Source organism: Lytechinus pictus, chromosome 16 (genome assembly GCF_037042905.1).
Source record: "Lytechinus pictus isolate F3 Inbred chromosome 16, Lp3.0, whole genome shotgun sequence".
Lineage (NCBI taxonomy): Eukaryota > Metazoa > Echinodermata > Echinoidea > Temnopleuroida > Toxopneustidae > Lytechinus > Lytechinus pictus.
The window spans coordinates 28,198,797-28,213,155 of record NC_087260.1 but is presented as its reverse complement, the minus strand read 5'-3'; the positions used below and the strand labels follow the sequence as shown (position 1 = coordinate 28,213,155).

At 37.3% G+C, this 14,359-nt stretch overlaps 1 protein-coding gene across 1 annotated transcript in view; it reads right to left on the bottom strand.

Annotated features, from left to right (window-relative positions):
- The window catches only part of LOC129278546 (dynein axonemal heavy chain 2-like), an 87,059-nt gene that overhangs the window by 39,855 nt on the left and 32,845 nt on the right, over positions 1-14,359 (bottom strand). The window contains exons 28-42 of the mRNA XM_064111536.1: positions 14,066-14,246; positions 12,877-13,015; positions 12,144-12,304; positions 9,572-9,727; positions 8,387-8,512; positions 7,827-7,937; positions 7,242-7,534; positions 6,493-6,682; positions 5,492-5,672; positions 4,776-4,903; positions 3,689-3,841; positions 3,370-3,495; positions 2,202-2,420; positions 1,942-2,059; positions 359-495 (exon numbers count right to left, since the gene is read on the bottom strand). Coding sequence (XP_063967606.1) covers positions 359-495; positions 1,942-2,059; positions 2,202-2,420; positions 3,370-3,495; positions 3,689-3,841; positions 4,776-4,903; positions 5,492-5,672; positions 6,493-6,682; positions 7,242-7,534; positions 7,827-7,937; positions 8,387-8,512; positions 9,572-9,727; positions 12,144-12,304; positions 12,877-13,015; positions 14,066-14,246 — 2,419 coding nt within the window. The remainder of the gene's footprint in view (positions 1-358; positions 496-1,941; positions 2,060-2,201; positions 2,421-3,369; positions 3,496-3,688; positions 3,842-4,775; positions 4,904-5,491; positions 5,673-6,492; positions 6,683-7,241; positions 7,535-7,826; positions 7,938-8,386; positions 8,513-9,571; positions 9,728-12,143; positions 12,305-12,876; positions 13,016-14,065; positions 14,247-14,359) is intronic.

The following is a 14,359-nucleotide window of genomic DNA, read 5'->3' as shown; positions in this document are numbered from 1 at the left end:
CCTTGGGTTTGCATGCCTTGGCCTCGGCCTTGGGTATTGAAGCCTTGGCCTTGGGTATTAAAGCCTTGGCCTTAGCCTTGGCCTTGGAGGTTTGAGCCTTGACTACAACACTGGTAAATACCGCATTGATAATTTTTGAAGAAAATGGGAGATAGTTGAAAATGCAAGGAAATACTACAAAATATACTTCTTGATTTTTTTCTGGTATTGCCCTGGTGATTCTCAGGCTTATCTAGCATTTCCCTATACCTCCCTGTACTTCCAAGCATTTACAAGGTTTTCCCATTATTTCCCACCTAGGCGGGAAATACCTAGGTTTCCAAAGAAGTTGCCATTGCCAACGTTGCTTTGGACCTACCTGATCAGGCATAGCGATACGTTCACCATTGATGAGGGTCAAGACCTTGTTATCGTCCATAACAGAGTTCATACTCTCAATCCACAGGGTATCAACAGGTGCATCAAAGAGAAGCCATTTCTCATCAGGTTTCTCATCTAGAGAAAAAAGATAGGGACAGGATAAAATGGAGGATTAAGTCAAGGAGATTGGTGGATAGGGTTAGCCAGGGTGATGGCACACAAAGGAATATGCTGGAATATGGCAGATGAAGAATTAATATCTTCATCAGCCTCAGCACTGACAGCAGCACCATCAATACCATCCTGATCATCTCCACTATCATCACCATTATGATCATCCCTACCACCACCATCATTATCATCAACCTCATCTTCATCTTCATCTTCATTATCATCATCATCATCATCATCATCTTCATCTTCATTATCATCATCATCATCATCATCATCATCATGCATCATCATCGTCATCATCATCATCATCATCATCATCATCATCATCATCATCATCATCATCATCATCACCATCATCATCATCATCATCATCATCATCATCATCATCATCATCATCATCACCATCATCATCATCATCATCATCATCATCATCATCATCATCATCATCACCATCATCATCATCATCATCATCATCATCATCATCATCATCATCATCATCACCATCACCATCACCATCATCATCATCATCATCATCATCATCATCATCGTCATCGTCATCGTCATCATCATCATCATCATCATCATCATCACCATCACCATCATCATCATCATCATCATCATCATCATCATCATCACCATCATCATCATCATCACCATCATCATCATCATCATCATCATCATCATCATCATCATCATCATCATCATCATCATCATCATCATCATCATGCATCGTCATCGTCATCATCATCATCATCATCATCATCATCACCATCATCATCATCATCATCATCATCATCATCATCATCATCATCATCATCACCATCACCATCATCATCATCATCATCATCATCATCATCATCATCATCATCATCATCATCATCATCACCATCATCATCATCATCATCATCATCATCATCATCATCACCATCACCATCACCATCATCATCATCATCATCATCATCATCATCATCATCATCACCATCATCATCATCATCATCATCATCATCATCATCATCATCATCATCATCATCATCACCATCACCATCATCATCATCATCATCATCACCATCATCATCATCATCATCATCATCATCATCATCATCATCATCATCATCATCATCATCATCATCATCATAATCATCACCACCACCACCACCACGTCATCATCATAATCACTATCATAATCACCATCATTACACCACCACCTTAATGTTGATATACCTTGGATGTACATGTAGACAATAGAAATTATGATGATAATGATAATGATTTTTTTCACACATTCAACAATGTCATCATGAACATTACCAGCCATGCCAATATCATCCCCATTCCAAACATCGTTAGTATCATCATCATTCATCATCATCAATTAATTGTCATCCTTAAGATATTGTAATTACTTACCAGCACACGTCTGTCTCATTACTGAAGACAGGACACCATCAGTCCACTCATTAGTGTTCAGATCAAACTCTCCATACAACTCTCCTAAAGACAGAGCTTTAGGATTGATTGGAAACTCCTAAAAAGAAACAAAAATAAATGAGTTAGTAAGTTAGGAGCTAAATTGTTTTTGAACAAACATGTAACTGAATGCGCAATACTGCATAAAGATGATTTGGTCAACATCAACGAATGACCATGTAAATTTATTTCCTGCTTACCTTGACAAGATTGTAGCTGTCATCACCTTCTTTCTTCAGTCTGGATAGTGTGGACTGTAGGATGCGCCAGGACACCGTCTTGCCACTGTTGGTCTTACCGACGATCATGACAGAGTGGCGAGAGTTCTTGGTCTCAAAGAGCTGTATGACTTTGAGGATAGATGACTGGATTGGCTGTAAACCGGCCTTGACAAGCTCAGACTCAATCACCGATTTCATCTGGTAACCAGAAAAGAATGGAGAACATTATGACAGGAGCAGCAAGATGCAGCTTCATTTCTTTACTCAAACTCCATAAGCACTAATCTTTACAAAGGAATCAAACTTCTGCATGCAGATAGTCTTACTACACTACTACAGAGCAATGTTCTTCAGGCTTTTTGCCGCGACCCTCGTTTTTGTGGGCACATCTTGGTCTAGTGGTTCTGACTCTCGCCTTTAAAACAGAGGGTCATGGGTTCAAATCGTAGCCATGGCGTGTTTTCCTTCAGCAAGAAATTTATCAACACCGTGCTGCACTCGACCCAGGTGAGGTGAATGGGTACCTGGCAGGATTAATTCCTTGAATGCACCAAGCGCCAGTGACTTTAGTTTGAGCAAAAGCTGTGGTAATAATAGCACCGCCATGTATCTTTTGACAAAACGCGCATATATCCAGCTATTATTATTATTACTCCTGCTCATTGTATTGGGTTCACATTTATGCCAATTTCAGAGCCATATATAAAACCACATGCACCTTTCTATAGTGTTTAAAAACTCTACATCAGATGGAGTTTTTTTAGCAGTATATATCATCTCCATGAAGTTTTTTTCTCATCCTTTCATTCTTTACATGGTTAAGTTTCCATACCCTACATTTTGTTTGCTCTCTTCTGCATGACCAGCAATTTTCTTCATTTCACCAGACAGTACACATCACAGTATAAAAAGTAGAAGGAGTATTTCAAGAATCTTACTTGCGATCAATAGCTAATGATAGATCATATTTCACAACAGTAAATCAATTTCAAATTCTTCAATCAACTGCAAGACTTGTGCTTGATTTACAGACCTGCAAATTTCATGCCACCAAAATTCATTCCTTAAAACGAAATATATCAAACAATATGAGTATCTACAATAATTCTTTCTTTTTCCCCCAGACAGTAATTGCACTCCACCATACCTTGCCATAATCAATGACTGGAGCATCGATGCCAGGGAAGAGATCCGAGACAATGCCATTGAAGAGGGGAAGATCTGTGCAGGTCATCTTCGGAACGTTCATGTCTTTCATGGCCAACAGCAGCACCTAAGGAAGTATCAATGAAGAAGAGTTACGAAATATTTACAACTTATTCACGTAATTGTCTCCAGTTTGATGGGTTTCTCTGGTCTAGGTGTTTCTGCACCAATGCTTGGGGGCGTTAAAATGTTGATTCGTGTACCAACATGATGAATTATCACAAGTTTATAATCAAAGTTTTTCTTTTGAGCTACCTTACCTCTTCATCAGGAACGTTAGGGAATCCTCTCTTCTTCCTCCCGGCGTAGCGGAGCACGGAGGTGAGGGCACGGAGACCAAAGTCATAATGATCCTGCTTGGACAGCTGCTGTACGGCCAGGGAGTAGAGGGTGTGGACTTTCTTGGCTAGTACCTGGAAGATAAGAAACATTATCATCAACATTATAATAACCACAGCATTTCTTATGCGTTATCTATCTACTAAACTATTCTCGGCACAGAGGGATGGGGGATTACAGATAAAATAATGTTTGCTCGTAACAAAAGTGAAAACAGATAGGATTTTAAATACTTTTAAAATGCCTCAACGAATTCTGCTGATCAGATCCTCAGTGGAAGAGCATTCCAGAAAGATGGAGCTGAAGTGGCAAAGGCCTTTTCTCCTAGGGTTAAATTTGTTCTCTGTACATTTCAGTGGAGCTGAGATTTCTTGCGGTGTGTATTGGAGGGTCTTGTACATCTAGTGCACATCACCTTATGAGCAAACATCGCTACGCACTTCCAAAGGATGTGATATTATCACCCTGGTTTTAGCCTAGCAAGATTTTACAGTGCACAAGCATTTCAAAGAATGAGTCCTGCAAGGGCCCCACTGTCACCTGGGCTGAACTCAGCACAGTGTGCAAAAATACCTTGGAAAAGTAAATTAGAGTAGAGTTAAGCCCAGTGACGTGCAAAAAAAAATAATAATAAGGGGCCAAACATGGTGTATGGGACAAAATAAGAAGTTGCAAGCATGCACAATTCTTGACCTTTCATAATAAGCTCATTTTCTTATAGATTTCGACAATATTTGGAAAATAATATTACATTTTACCCTTTTCCTTTCCTTTTCTTTCTCTTTTTTCATGGTGATGGAGCTTTTTGGGGGCCAAAAAAGCTCCACCATCTTTACTCCAGTTACCCATTCATTACTGAAGTCTTTCAAATATGCACACTGTATTAATGTATGAAATCTGCATAAATCATGGTTCCAGACCACACATTCAAAACAATGTTTGTGACTAAGTGTCAAGTACTTTATGAATAAAGAAATCCAATTAATTGAAAGAATTGTTCTCCCTTACCCTTGTATTGCCGAATCCTTCTCCAAAGAGGATGATTTCAGCGATGTAAGCAGAGTCAGGAACAACCATAGAGATAGGTCTGAACATAGACTTCAGATTGTCAGGTAACTCAGTACGACCAGCGTATCCTGTTAATGGGGGAAGAAAGGTGACATAGACAAAGTCAATTCCATTCAAGCCATTCATTTTTTTTTAGATATCAAACAAGAGACTGCTCAAGACATTGCAAAATTCATTCTTTATTCATAAAGCTTCGACTGTACATACATGCATAGAAATAATAATATGAATTAAAATATAAAAGTTTAACAAATATAGGCAATTGTTAATAAAATGTCAAAAAACTTAAATGTAACTGAATGCGAGTAAATGGTAAACTGAAGACAAAATAAGATCATTTAAAATCTTAAATGAGAAGAAAAACATGTGTAAACAAAGGATTTGTATCTGTATTCATTAACATCAACCAAAAGAGTTAGGAAGTAAAAGATGACATACTGTTAACAATATTGGTGGGTGTTTCATAAAGCTGTTTGTAAGTTACAAGCAACTTTACAAAAGACTGGTGATCCTTTCTTGAGGTAAATAATATATATCAAATTTTCATTGGTGTTGATTGAGCTCCTAAGAAAGGATCACCAGTCGTTTGTGAAGTCGCTCGTAACTTACAAACGACTTTGTGAAACACCAACTAGGCCGGGTAATTTAGAACTCACCAGGATTCATGGTGATAAAGATACCACACGACCAGACAAGGTTGATCTCTCGTCCCTCAAAGACAAAGCGAGATGACCCGGCAGCTAGGGCTGATAGGATCGAGAGGATCTGTTGGGCCACTACAGACAATACCTCAATGTTGATACGATTGAACTCATCAAAGCATCCCCAGGCACCAGTCTAGGAATAAAAACATGGTCAAGAAAAGTCAATGGCAATTTAGTGATAATATACATTTAAAAAATAACATGTCCGGTGTCCATTTTATAAAGCTGTTTGTAAGTTAAGAGTGACTTTAAGAACGACTGGTGATCCTTTCTTGTGGTAAATGATATTCACCATTAAATGTTCATTGGTGATTATTTAGCATGTAAGAAAGGTTCACCAGTCATTCTCAAAAGTCGCTCTTGACTTGCGAACAGCTTTATGAAACACCCACCAGGTAATTCAGACAAATTTGAAGAAAAAAAAATCAGAAAAAATTGAATTCATGAGTATACTAATTGTAGCAGTGCTATAAACAATTACAAATCCTGATACAGTTTTAAAAAGGCCTTAAGCACCACACCAAGAGCTATCAAGATCATTCGATATACAATTTCATTATTGTATTTCCTCTTTTCTTATTCTCATATTTTTCTCTCTCTAAGCATCTGCTGAATTGGTCAGATAGTCATAACTGACAACATTTTTTCAGTTATTTTTTTTGCTCTGGCAGTCCAGTGGATGCACATTCCATGTTTTAATAGGAAATTACTGCCTGATATGATTTTGTATAATTCTTTTTAATGAACCCTCGACTATAAAAATAAATAAATAATACTAGAAGAAAATATTTCAGCACAAGGATGACAGCATGCCGAATCCTACACGTACATGCACCAGTTAGACCCACAAATATATAGCTATAGGGAAAAATCATTATTCCAGCATTTTATCAAAGTGAAATCCAAATGAACCACATATTATATTCAATCTAAATACCGGCTTTAGATCGTACCTGAGCTAGACCGGAGAACATCCTTCCCATAGACTTGAAATCCAGACCTTCAGAGCAATTGACAACGATGACATAGTTGCCCAAAGCCTTACCAAGATCCTTGGTGGTCTCGGTCTTACCCGTACCGGCCGGTCCTTTAGGGCTACCACCACGGTGAAGATGAAGAGCTGTGGTTAGGGTCATGTAGCACCTAAAAAAACAATTTTTACAACTAAAGTGGTACATCTAATGGTTTAGTTAAACTCATTTATATTAATTGCCATTTTGACAGGTTATTTTATTTAATTTCTATTCATTTCTTTAGTATTTGTCTGCTCATACTGATTACTCGTGCTCCTTTCCTTTCTGTTCCATTTGGTTTGGTTTGGATCAGTTCAGTTCAATTCAATCCAGTACAATTTAGTTCCATTCAGTTCAGTTAAATTCAATTCAATCAAATCCAATTCAAGTCAATTCAGTTCAGTTCAGCTCAGATCAGTTCAATTCAGTTCAACTCAATTAAATTCAAATCAGTTTGGTTCACACTTTTATTCCTATTCAGTAACAATCAAATTCAATTCAATACAATTCACCCTTTTAATTAAGTTCAATTTGATTGATTGATTTGATTCCATTCAATTCAATCTATTTAAATTCAATTCAATTCAATTCAATTTAATTCACCAATCATAATAGGAGCGCCTTGAGCACCTAACAAGGTGGATATGTACACTATACAAATCCTATATCATTATTCAAATCACACCTACCTGTCAGTCAACGGAGTGATGACCAGACGTCCTGAGTTACCCAGATACTCATAACCATACTGGAACTGCGTGTTGGTCTGCCTAACCACACAGTCATCAATCTCCTTATCCCAGTAGACGCGAAGCTGCATCAGCCATTCAAAGGCTGTGACATCGTTTACACTGGCCTTGATCAGTTTCTCAATCACATCCCTGGCGTGGACTTCGATGGTGACCAGGGCTACCACCTTGGCACGCAGCATCTTGGGCAGGTTGCCTCGGATCATCTCGGAGAACTTGTTCAGCATGGAAATCTGACAGGAGGAATCATAAATCAGAGTTAATGACATTAGAAATTGTAAAGTGTACTTTGTAATTTATTCAATAACTTCATTCATATGTATATGGACATTTTGTTCACATACATATGAATAAAGTTATTAAATGAATATATATGGATAAGGCAATGCAGAGCATGTAACTGCACCTCTGCTAAAGCCAGGATAATTATGCTCCTTTTACTGTGGAGTGCTAAAAAAGCAAGCACTGTGTATAATCATTATTCCTTATTATTATTTATTCATTAATTTATTTGTATCCACTCACCTGTTTTTTCTTCATGCTCTTGAGAGCCTTCTTATCTCCTCTTTCCTTGGTGGTCGCCAGAGCTTTGGTGACATCGGCCGTCCATTGCATCTGACTTGATGTAATCAGCATCTATACAAAGGTAAGAAGAAAATCAGGTTAGCTACTTACAATTAAGTCATGGCTTATAAAAACATGAAGTCATAAGAAAGAAAATGACAAAAGTACTTCAAATAAGAATCTTCTGGACTTTGCAATGCATTACTATCAACATGAGAGCCAGTGGCAATAAATAGCACCCTCCCCCCATGAAATACAAATGGCACTTCGATTCAAGTTTCAAAATAGTTACCACAGATGACCATTGATTTCAATACAAAAGATAATTTTGGTATCAAAAGAAATAGCCCCTAAATAGATTAAATTATTTCCCTGTAACATGTATCTACTTTATCTACAGCAATCTCACACTGCTTGTGGAGATCTTTCAAGCCCATTTAATCGTCTCCTCTCATTTTTTTTCTTTCTCTTTGTCTTTATTACTCCATTCCTCCATCAATCCTTGAGTGAAGTCATCTTACCTGTCCAGGCCATTCCTTGGCCCACTTATCTCTCTTGCTAAGACTCTTCTTCAGAGCAATCTTACACTGCTTCAAGATATCTTTCAGAGTCCATCTCATTGTTCTCTCAATGTCACACAGCCAGGCCTGTCAAATGAATAAAATGCATTGTAATTTAGGTGCCTTACTGAAAGCCTAAATCATATTTCCATTTCTGAATAGAAAAAGCAATGGGGGATATGAAAGCCACAGCAATCCCACATCTGGCAAAAGCATGGAAAATACTTTTGTCAGATTAATTACTAGGTAATACCATGTAAGAAAATATTTTCAAGAAAAAAATCCTTTAAATCATGAGTTTAACTTCTAAGCTTAACATAGCAACAAAATGTAAAACTTGATACTTAAAATCTTACAAGCACACTCTGAATGACGATTCACCTCAACTGGCTTGTTTCTGTTAAATCTAGTCAACACTTCATATGAAAAAAAGAGAAACAGTTCCTATTCAATTGTGCTTTTGTACTCATTCAAGCTCTAATCCTGTATTGTGCATTAAGAACACACACAGATGAATGAATGAATGAATCTTTATTTCGTTTCAATTCCGATATCAAGCAACAACAATAACAACAGTAGATTATTGGAATACAAGTAAATAGCAAAGAACAAAAGTAAATAATTACAGGATAATATACATAATACATGCACTACTTTTTATGGAACATTAGTAACACCCATGAGAACAGATGGAAATGAAATGTGTTGACCTACTAAGAAGCTTAGCTTGTGGGCCATAGGCCACCAGAATGTTAAAAACTTATATTAGCAATCATTTTAAAACATCATAGAACAAGCAAACAAAAAATTGGATTTGGTTTATCACTCTTTTTAATGTTTTTTTTACATTCTATATTCATATAAAATCACAATTTTTTAATGGTTGGCCACACCACATGAAATACCAGCATTGCATTTCATAGGACAAAGAGTTTAATTGTAAAAGGAAATTTTGATTCATATTTTGCACCTCACTTCCAGCCTTTCAAAAACTGAGCATACCATTACTGCGCCTTGGGCACTCTGCCGAGTGGATTTGGCGCATTACAAATCACATATATTATTATTATATAGTTTTTAAGAAACATCCCGTAGTACCCATCTAATATTCGAAGAAGCGCTTTCAAACATCTTATCCAGGCTTACCTCAACAGGGCCTTCAAGGAGAACAGGGTGACCAAACTCTACATACTCTCCATCCGCTGAACACATTCCTTGAGCCTCAAACTTCTGGGTGATTCCCATCTTATGCATCTTAAGAGTCTTGATGTTATCAAAACACTTCTTCAGATGAGGCTGTACCTAGGAGAGTGAATAGATAGATACAGAGGATATTATCTTAAGAGTCTTGATGTTATCAAAGCACTTCTTCAGATGAGGCTGAACCTAGGAGAGTGAATAGATAGATACAGAGGATATTATCTTAAGAGTCTTGATGTTATCAAAGCACTTCTTCAGATGAGGCTGTACCTAGGAGAGTGAATAGATAGATACAGAGGATATTATCTTAAGAGTCTTGATGTTATCAAAGCACTTCTTCAGATGAGGCTGAACCTAGGAGAGTGAATAGATAGAGGATATTATCTTAAGAGTCTTGATGTTATCAAAACACTTCTTCAGATGAGGCTGAACCTAGGAGAGTGAATAGATAGATACAGAGGATATTATCTTAAGAGTCTTGATGTTATCAAAGCACTTCTTCAGATGAGGCTGAACCTAGGAGAGTGAATATATAGATACAGAGGATATTATCTTAAGAGTCTTGATGTTATCAAAGCACTTCTTCAGATGAGGCTGAACCTAGGAGAGTGAATAGATAGATAAAGAGGATATTATCTTAAGAGTCTTGATGTTATCAAAACACTTCTTCAGATGAGGCTGAACCTAGGAGAGTGAATAGATAGATAAAGAGGATATTATCTTAAGAGTCTTGATGTTATCAAAGCACTTCTTCAGATGAGGCTGAACCTAGGAGAGTGAATAGATAGATAAAGAGGATATTATCTTAAGAGTCTTGATGTTATCAAAGCACTTCTTCAGATGAGGCTGAACCTAGGAGAGTGAATAGATAGATAAAGAGGATATTATCTTAAGAGTCTTGATGTTATCAAAACACTTCTTCAGATGAGGCTGAACCTAGGAGAGTGAATAGATAGATACAGAGGATATTATCTTAAGAGTCTTGATGTTATCAAAGCACTTCTTCAGATGAGGCTGAACCTACAGATGTGAATGGAAAGATACAGAGGATATTATCTTAACCCTCAATCTCCCGGGGTATTTTTATTCTTGTCATTCCCGGGGGGGGGGGGGGGGGGGGGGGGCCATTATGGCCCCCCTTAAGATCTCAGCTGTGGATTGCGCGATCACAACGAAAATTTGCATGATGGTAGAGAATGACGTAATCTACGCAGTTGCATTGGTAAATTTCACTGAATTCATATATATTTTTATTTTATATGAATTAATTATGCTAATTTATTCATGAAATCATACTTTTTGCTCTGATTCACTAAATAAAGCTCCTAGAATGCTACTTTTTGGTGAAAATATTCTTTATAGCATTCCTAACAATTGTGAATGAAAAAAATTCTGGTACCAAGACCGATTTCTTATGTATTTTATTGTTTTTTAAATTTCTTATGTATTTCTTTGTTTTTTTACTTTTTGTTTTTTATTGTTTTTTCAATGGAAATCATTCCAGACTTAATCCTGATCATAAACAAGGCAAAATAAATTAAGTTTAATCATTAAAAGTAGAAATAATGATACATTTATGAATTTTGGCCAAATACACAATTTGCATTGGATTTGTACATGAAATCACGTTTATGAGCAATTTTGGGTCTGACATGCACTTACATAGTGTTGCGTAATGTCGTAACCGCGTACCCGGGCGTCACAAATTTGGTCTCAAAATTTGCGCGAGACTTGAAAGTAAAAAGTCAGTGAGCGGCGAGGTCAAAAAATTTTGCGCAGCAGATATATCGCGAAAATTGTTGAGGGGGGGCCATAATGGCCCCCCCCCCCCGGGAGAATTAGGGTTAAGAGTCTTGATGTTATCAAAGCACTTCTTCAGATGAGGCTGAACCTAGGAGAGTGAATAGATAGATAAAGAGGATATTATCTTAAGAGTCTTGATGTTATCAAAGCACTTCTTCAGATGAGGCTGAACCTAGGAGAGTGAATAGATAGATACAGAGGATATTATCTTAAGAGTCTTGATGTTATCAAAGCACTTCTTCAGATGAGGCTGTACCTAGGAGAGTGAATAGATAGATAAAGAGGATATTATCTTAAGAGTCTTGATGTTATCAAAGCACTTCTTCAGATGAGGCTGAACCTAGGAGAGTGAAAAGATAGATAAAGAGGATATTATCTTAAGAGTCTTGATGCCATCAAAACACTCCTTCAGATGAGGTTACAACCTATACACAGAAAGATGCAAAGACTTATCACGTTAAAGATTTAGGGCTGATTTTAACTTATGAGGAGGGGGGGGATCTTGTTTTTTGCATTATCACGATGGGTTGTTTTCCAAAAGGGCTTGTGCATTGAAGAGTCCATTTGTATATCAAAATGTAAATTATTGGTGTTGCTGTAAATAGTCCAAATAACTTTACTACAAGAAGACAAGAAAAATGATCTGACAATATGATCAGGTTGTTTGATATTGCTACAGATCAAGTGATTACAAGGTTTGGCTTTGTAGACTTACTGCTTCAGGATTCTTGGACTGGCCAAGGATCTCCAGAAGGTCATCGTTGGAGAGGAAGTAGAACCGAGGGAAGATCTGTCTCTTGGTCTCCAGGTACATGTCCAAGGATTTCTGGATCTCCTCAAGCTTGTTGTTCATCTCATTCAAAGTTTCAAGCAGACCTATGCAGTCAAAAGATGATTTTTAACAGTAAGTACAATACAAGAATCGTGATGGCTCACCAACTGAACAGTGGAATACAATGAGAAACTCCATTGGTGAACAAAAATGTATGACACAGAGAATGCAGCTAAGAATTGATGAAATAAAAGAGTCACAAAATCATCTAAAATAGGCACTTCTGTACATTTTCAAAGGCAAGTGATAATGTGATAAAAAACCAGGAATTCATTCTTCAGACTGACCAATGAGATGTCTGTGACCAAACAATATTTGGTAAGAGATTTCATCTTCTATGCTTAATCTCTTGAAGAGGATGTAAAGCTGTAGTTCCCCTGGGTTTTTTACTTGCATTTACATGTAGATTCACAAAGAAAGCAAACTGTTTTACTAGTGTAACCCCAAAATCATCTCCAATATCAAATTTCTAATTAGTGTTAATAATCTAATGTCTATATTGAAGGGAGTAGTCACTCAGACATATCAGATAATGTCAACGGCCCCAATATATTATTAACAATAAACACATAACGACATTCCATGCAAAAAAAGGATATAAATGCCTAGTATTTACCTTCATGATGAGTGCCACGTAGAGCATTGTTATCCTTGTGTAATCTGACCATGATGATTTTCCAGTTTGCGTTGACGCTGTCAAACTCTGCCGACTCACGGGGGAGCTGTTTACGGATATCTTCACCGAGGAAGATGTTCTACATAAGAATAAACACAATACTTGGAATCTCAATCAAGTCTGAGTTATTATCCACATATAAGGTGTACTTATGATATATTTTAAACTATAGATTTCCAATTTCAAATTAACCGACAAGTTGATTTGACAACAATGCACATTTTCACAGACCATAACCAGAGTTTCTTTGGGCACAGGAATAAATGGGCATTTCAAAGACTATTTGAATGAATAGATGGATTATATTGTAAATAATATAATAATATAATATTCCGCATTTATATAGCGCTTAATACATCGGAACGACGTCTCTAAGCGCTTTACAGACATATTATTACCCCGGTCATCGGATCCTTGCATGCCCGCATACAATGTATGCACCTTCTCCACTCCCTGGGGAGCATTCCAACAAGAGTTCCAAGACTCAATTGCTAGGCATACTACATATAGGCTTTCACATCCTACCGGGTACCCATTTAACACCTGGGTGGAGAGTGGCAAAGTGTGGATTAACGCCTTGCCAAAGGACGCTAGGCCATGGTGGGATTTGAACATACGACCCTCTGATTACAAGGCGAGAGTCAGAAACGCTACACCACGACGCTTCCACAAATATCATGGATTTAGTTTTCAATTTGCAAACAATTGAATTTTCAAATGATTATATCCATCAAATATATCAACTAACCTATTAAATTTCCAACCAATAACATTGACATGTAAGAGTATAACTAGGATATCATTAACACCCATTTCACAATTCCTGGATGATTGGATTCCGACTGAATGCAACTTTTTTCTATTCATGAAAAGTTAAGGACCAGATTAAATCTGCATAATTTGAGTGGTGCAATTACAAGTAGCTAATCTGCACTGGATTTGTATTTACCACCTCATCTTTGAATTCACGATAGGGACAGTTAAATAATGTAGACTATTCATGAATTCATGACTGCAAATTTACTGCCAGGTCCGCACTATTCTGATCCACACGGAGTTTGGACTGTTTCAGGGCGAATTCACGACAAGGGTATGAGATTCACTTATGAAGATCATTCTGAGCTCTCACCTCTAGGTACATCCACTGTCTCTGGACCGTCAAGGTCATCTCAATGACTTCCAGGATGTGAGACAGTGTCCTCTCCCAGTAGTCTACCTCCTTCTCAAAGGCCTTGACGAAGCGGGAGGCTTTCATCGTTGAGAGGGTAACCTGGTTATCTTCAAGCACCTGGAAGACTTCATCCGTAGCTCTATGGAAATCAAAGGTCAGGGGTCAAAAGGTATGCAGTATAATACTGGTGGTTTTTTAGAAAGTTCTCTCAATAATACCCTCCTACTATTCAAACTGAAGGATGTACAAAGA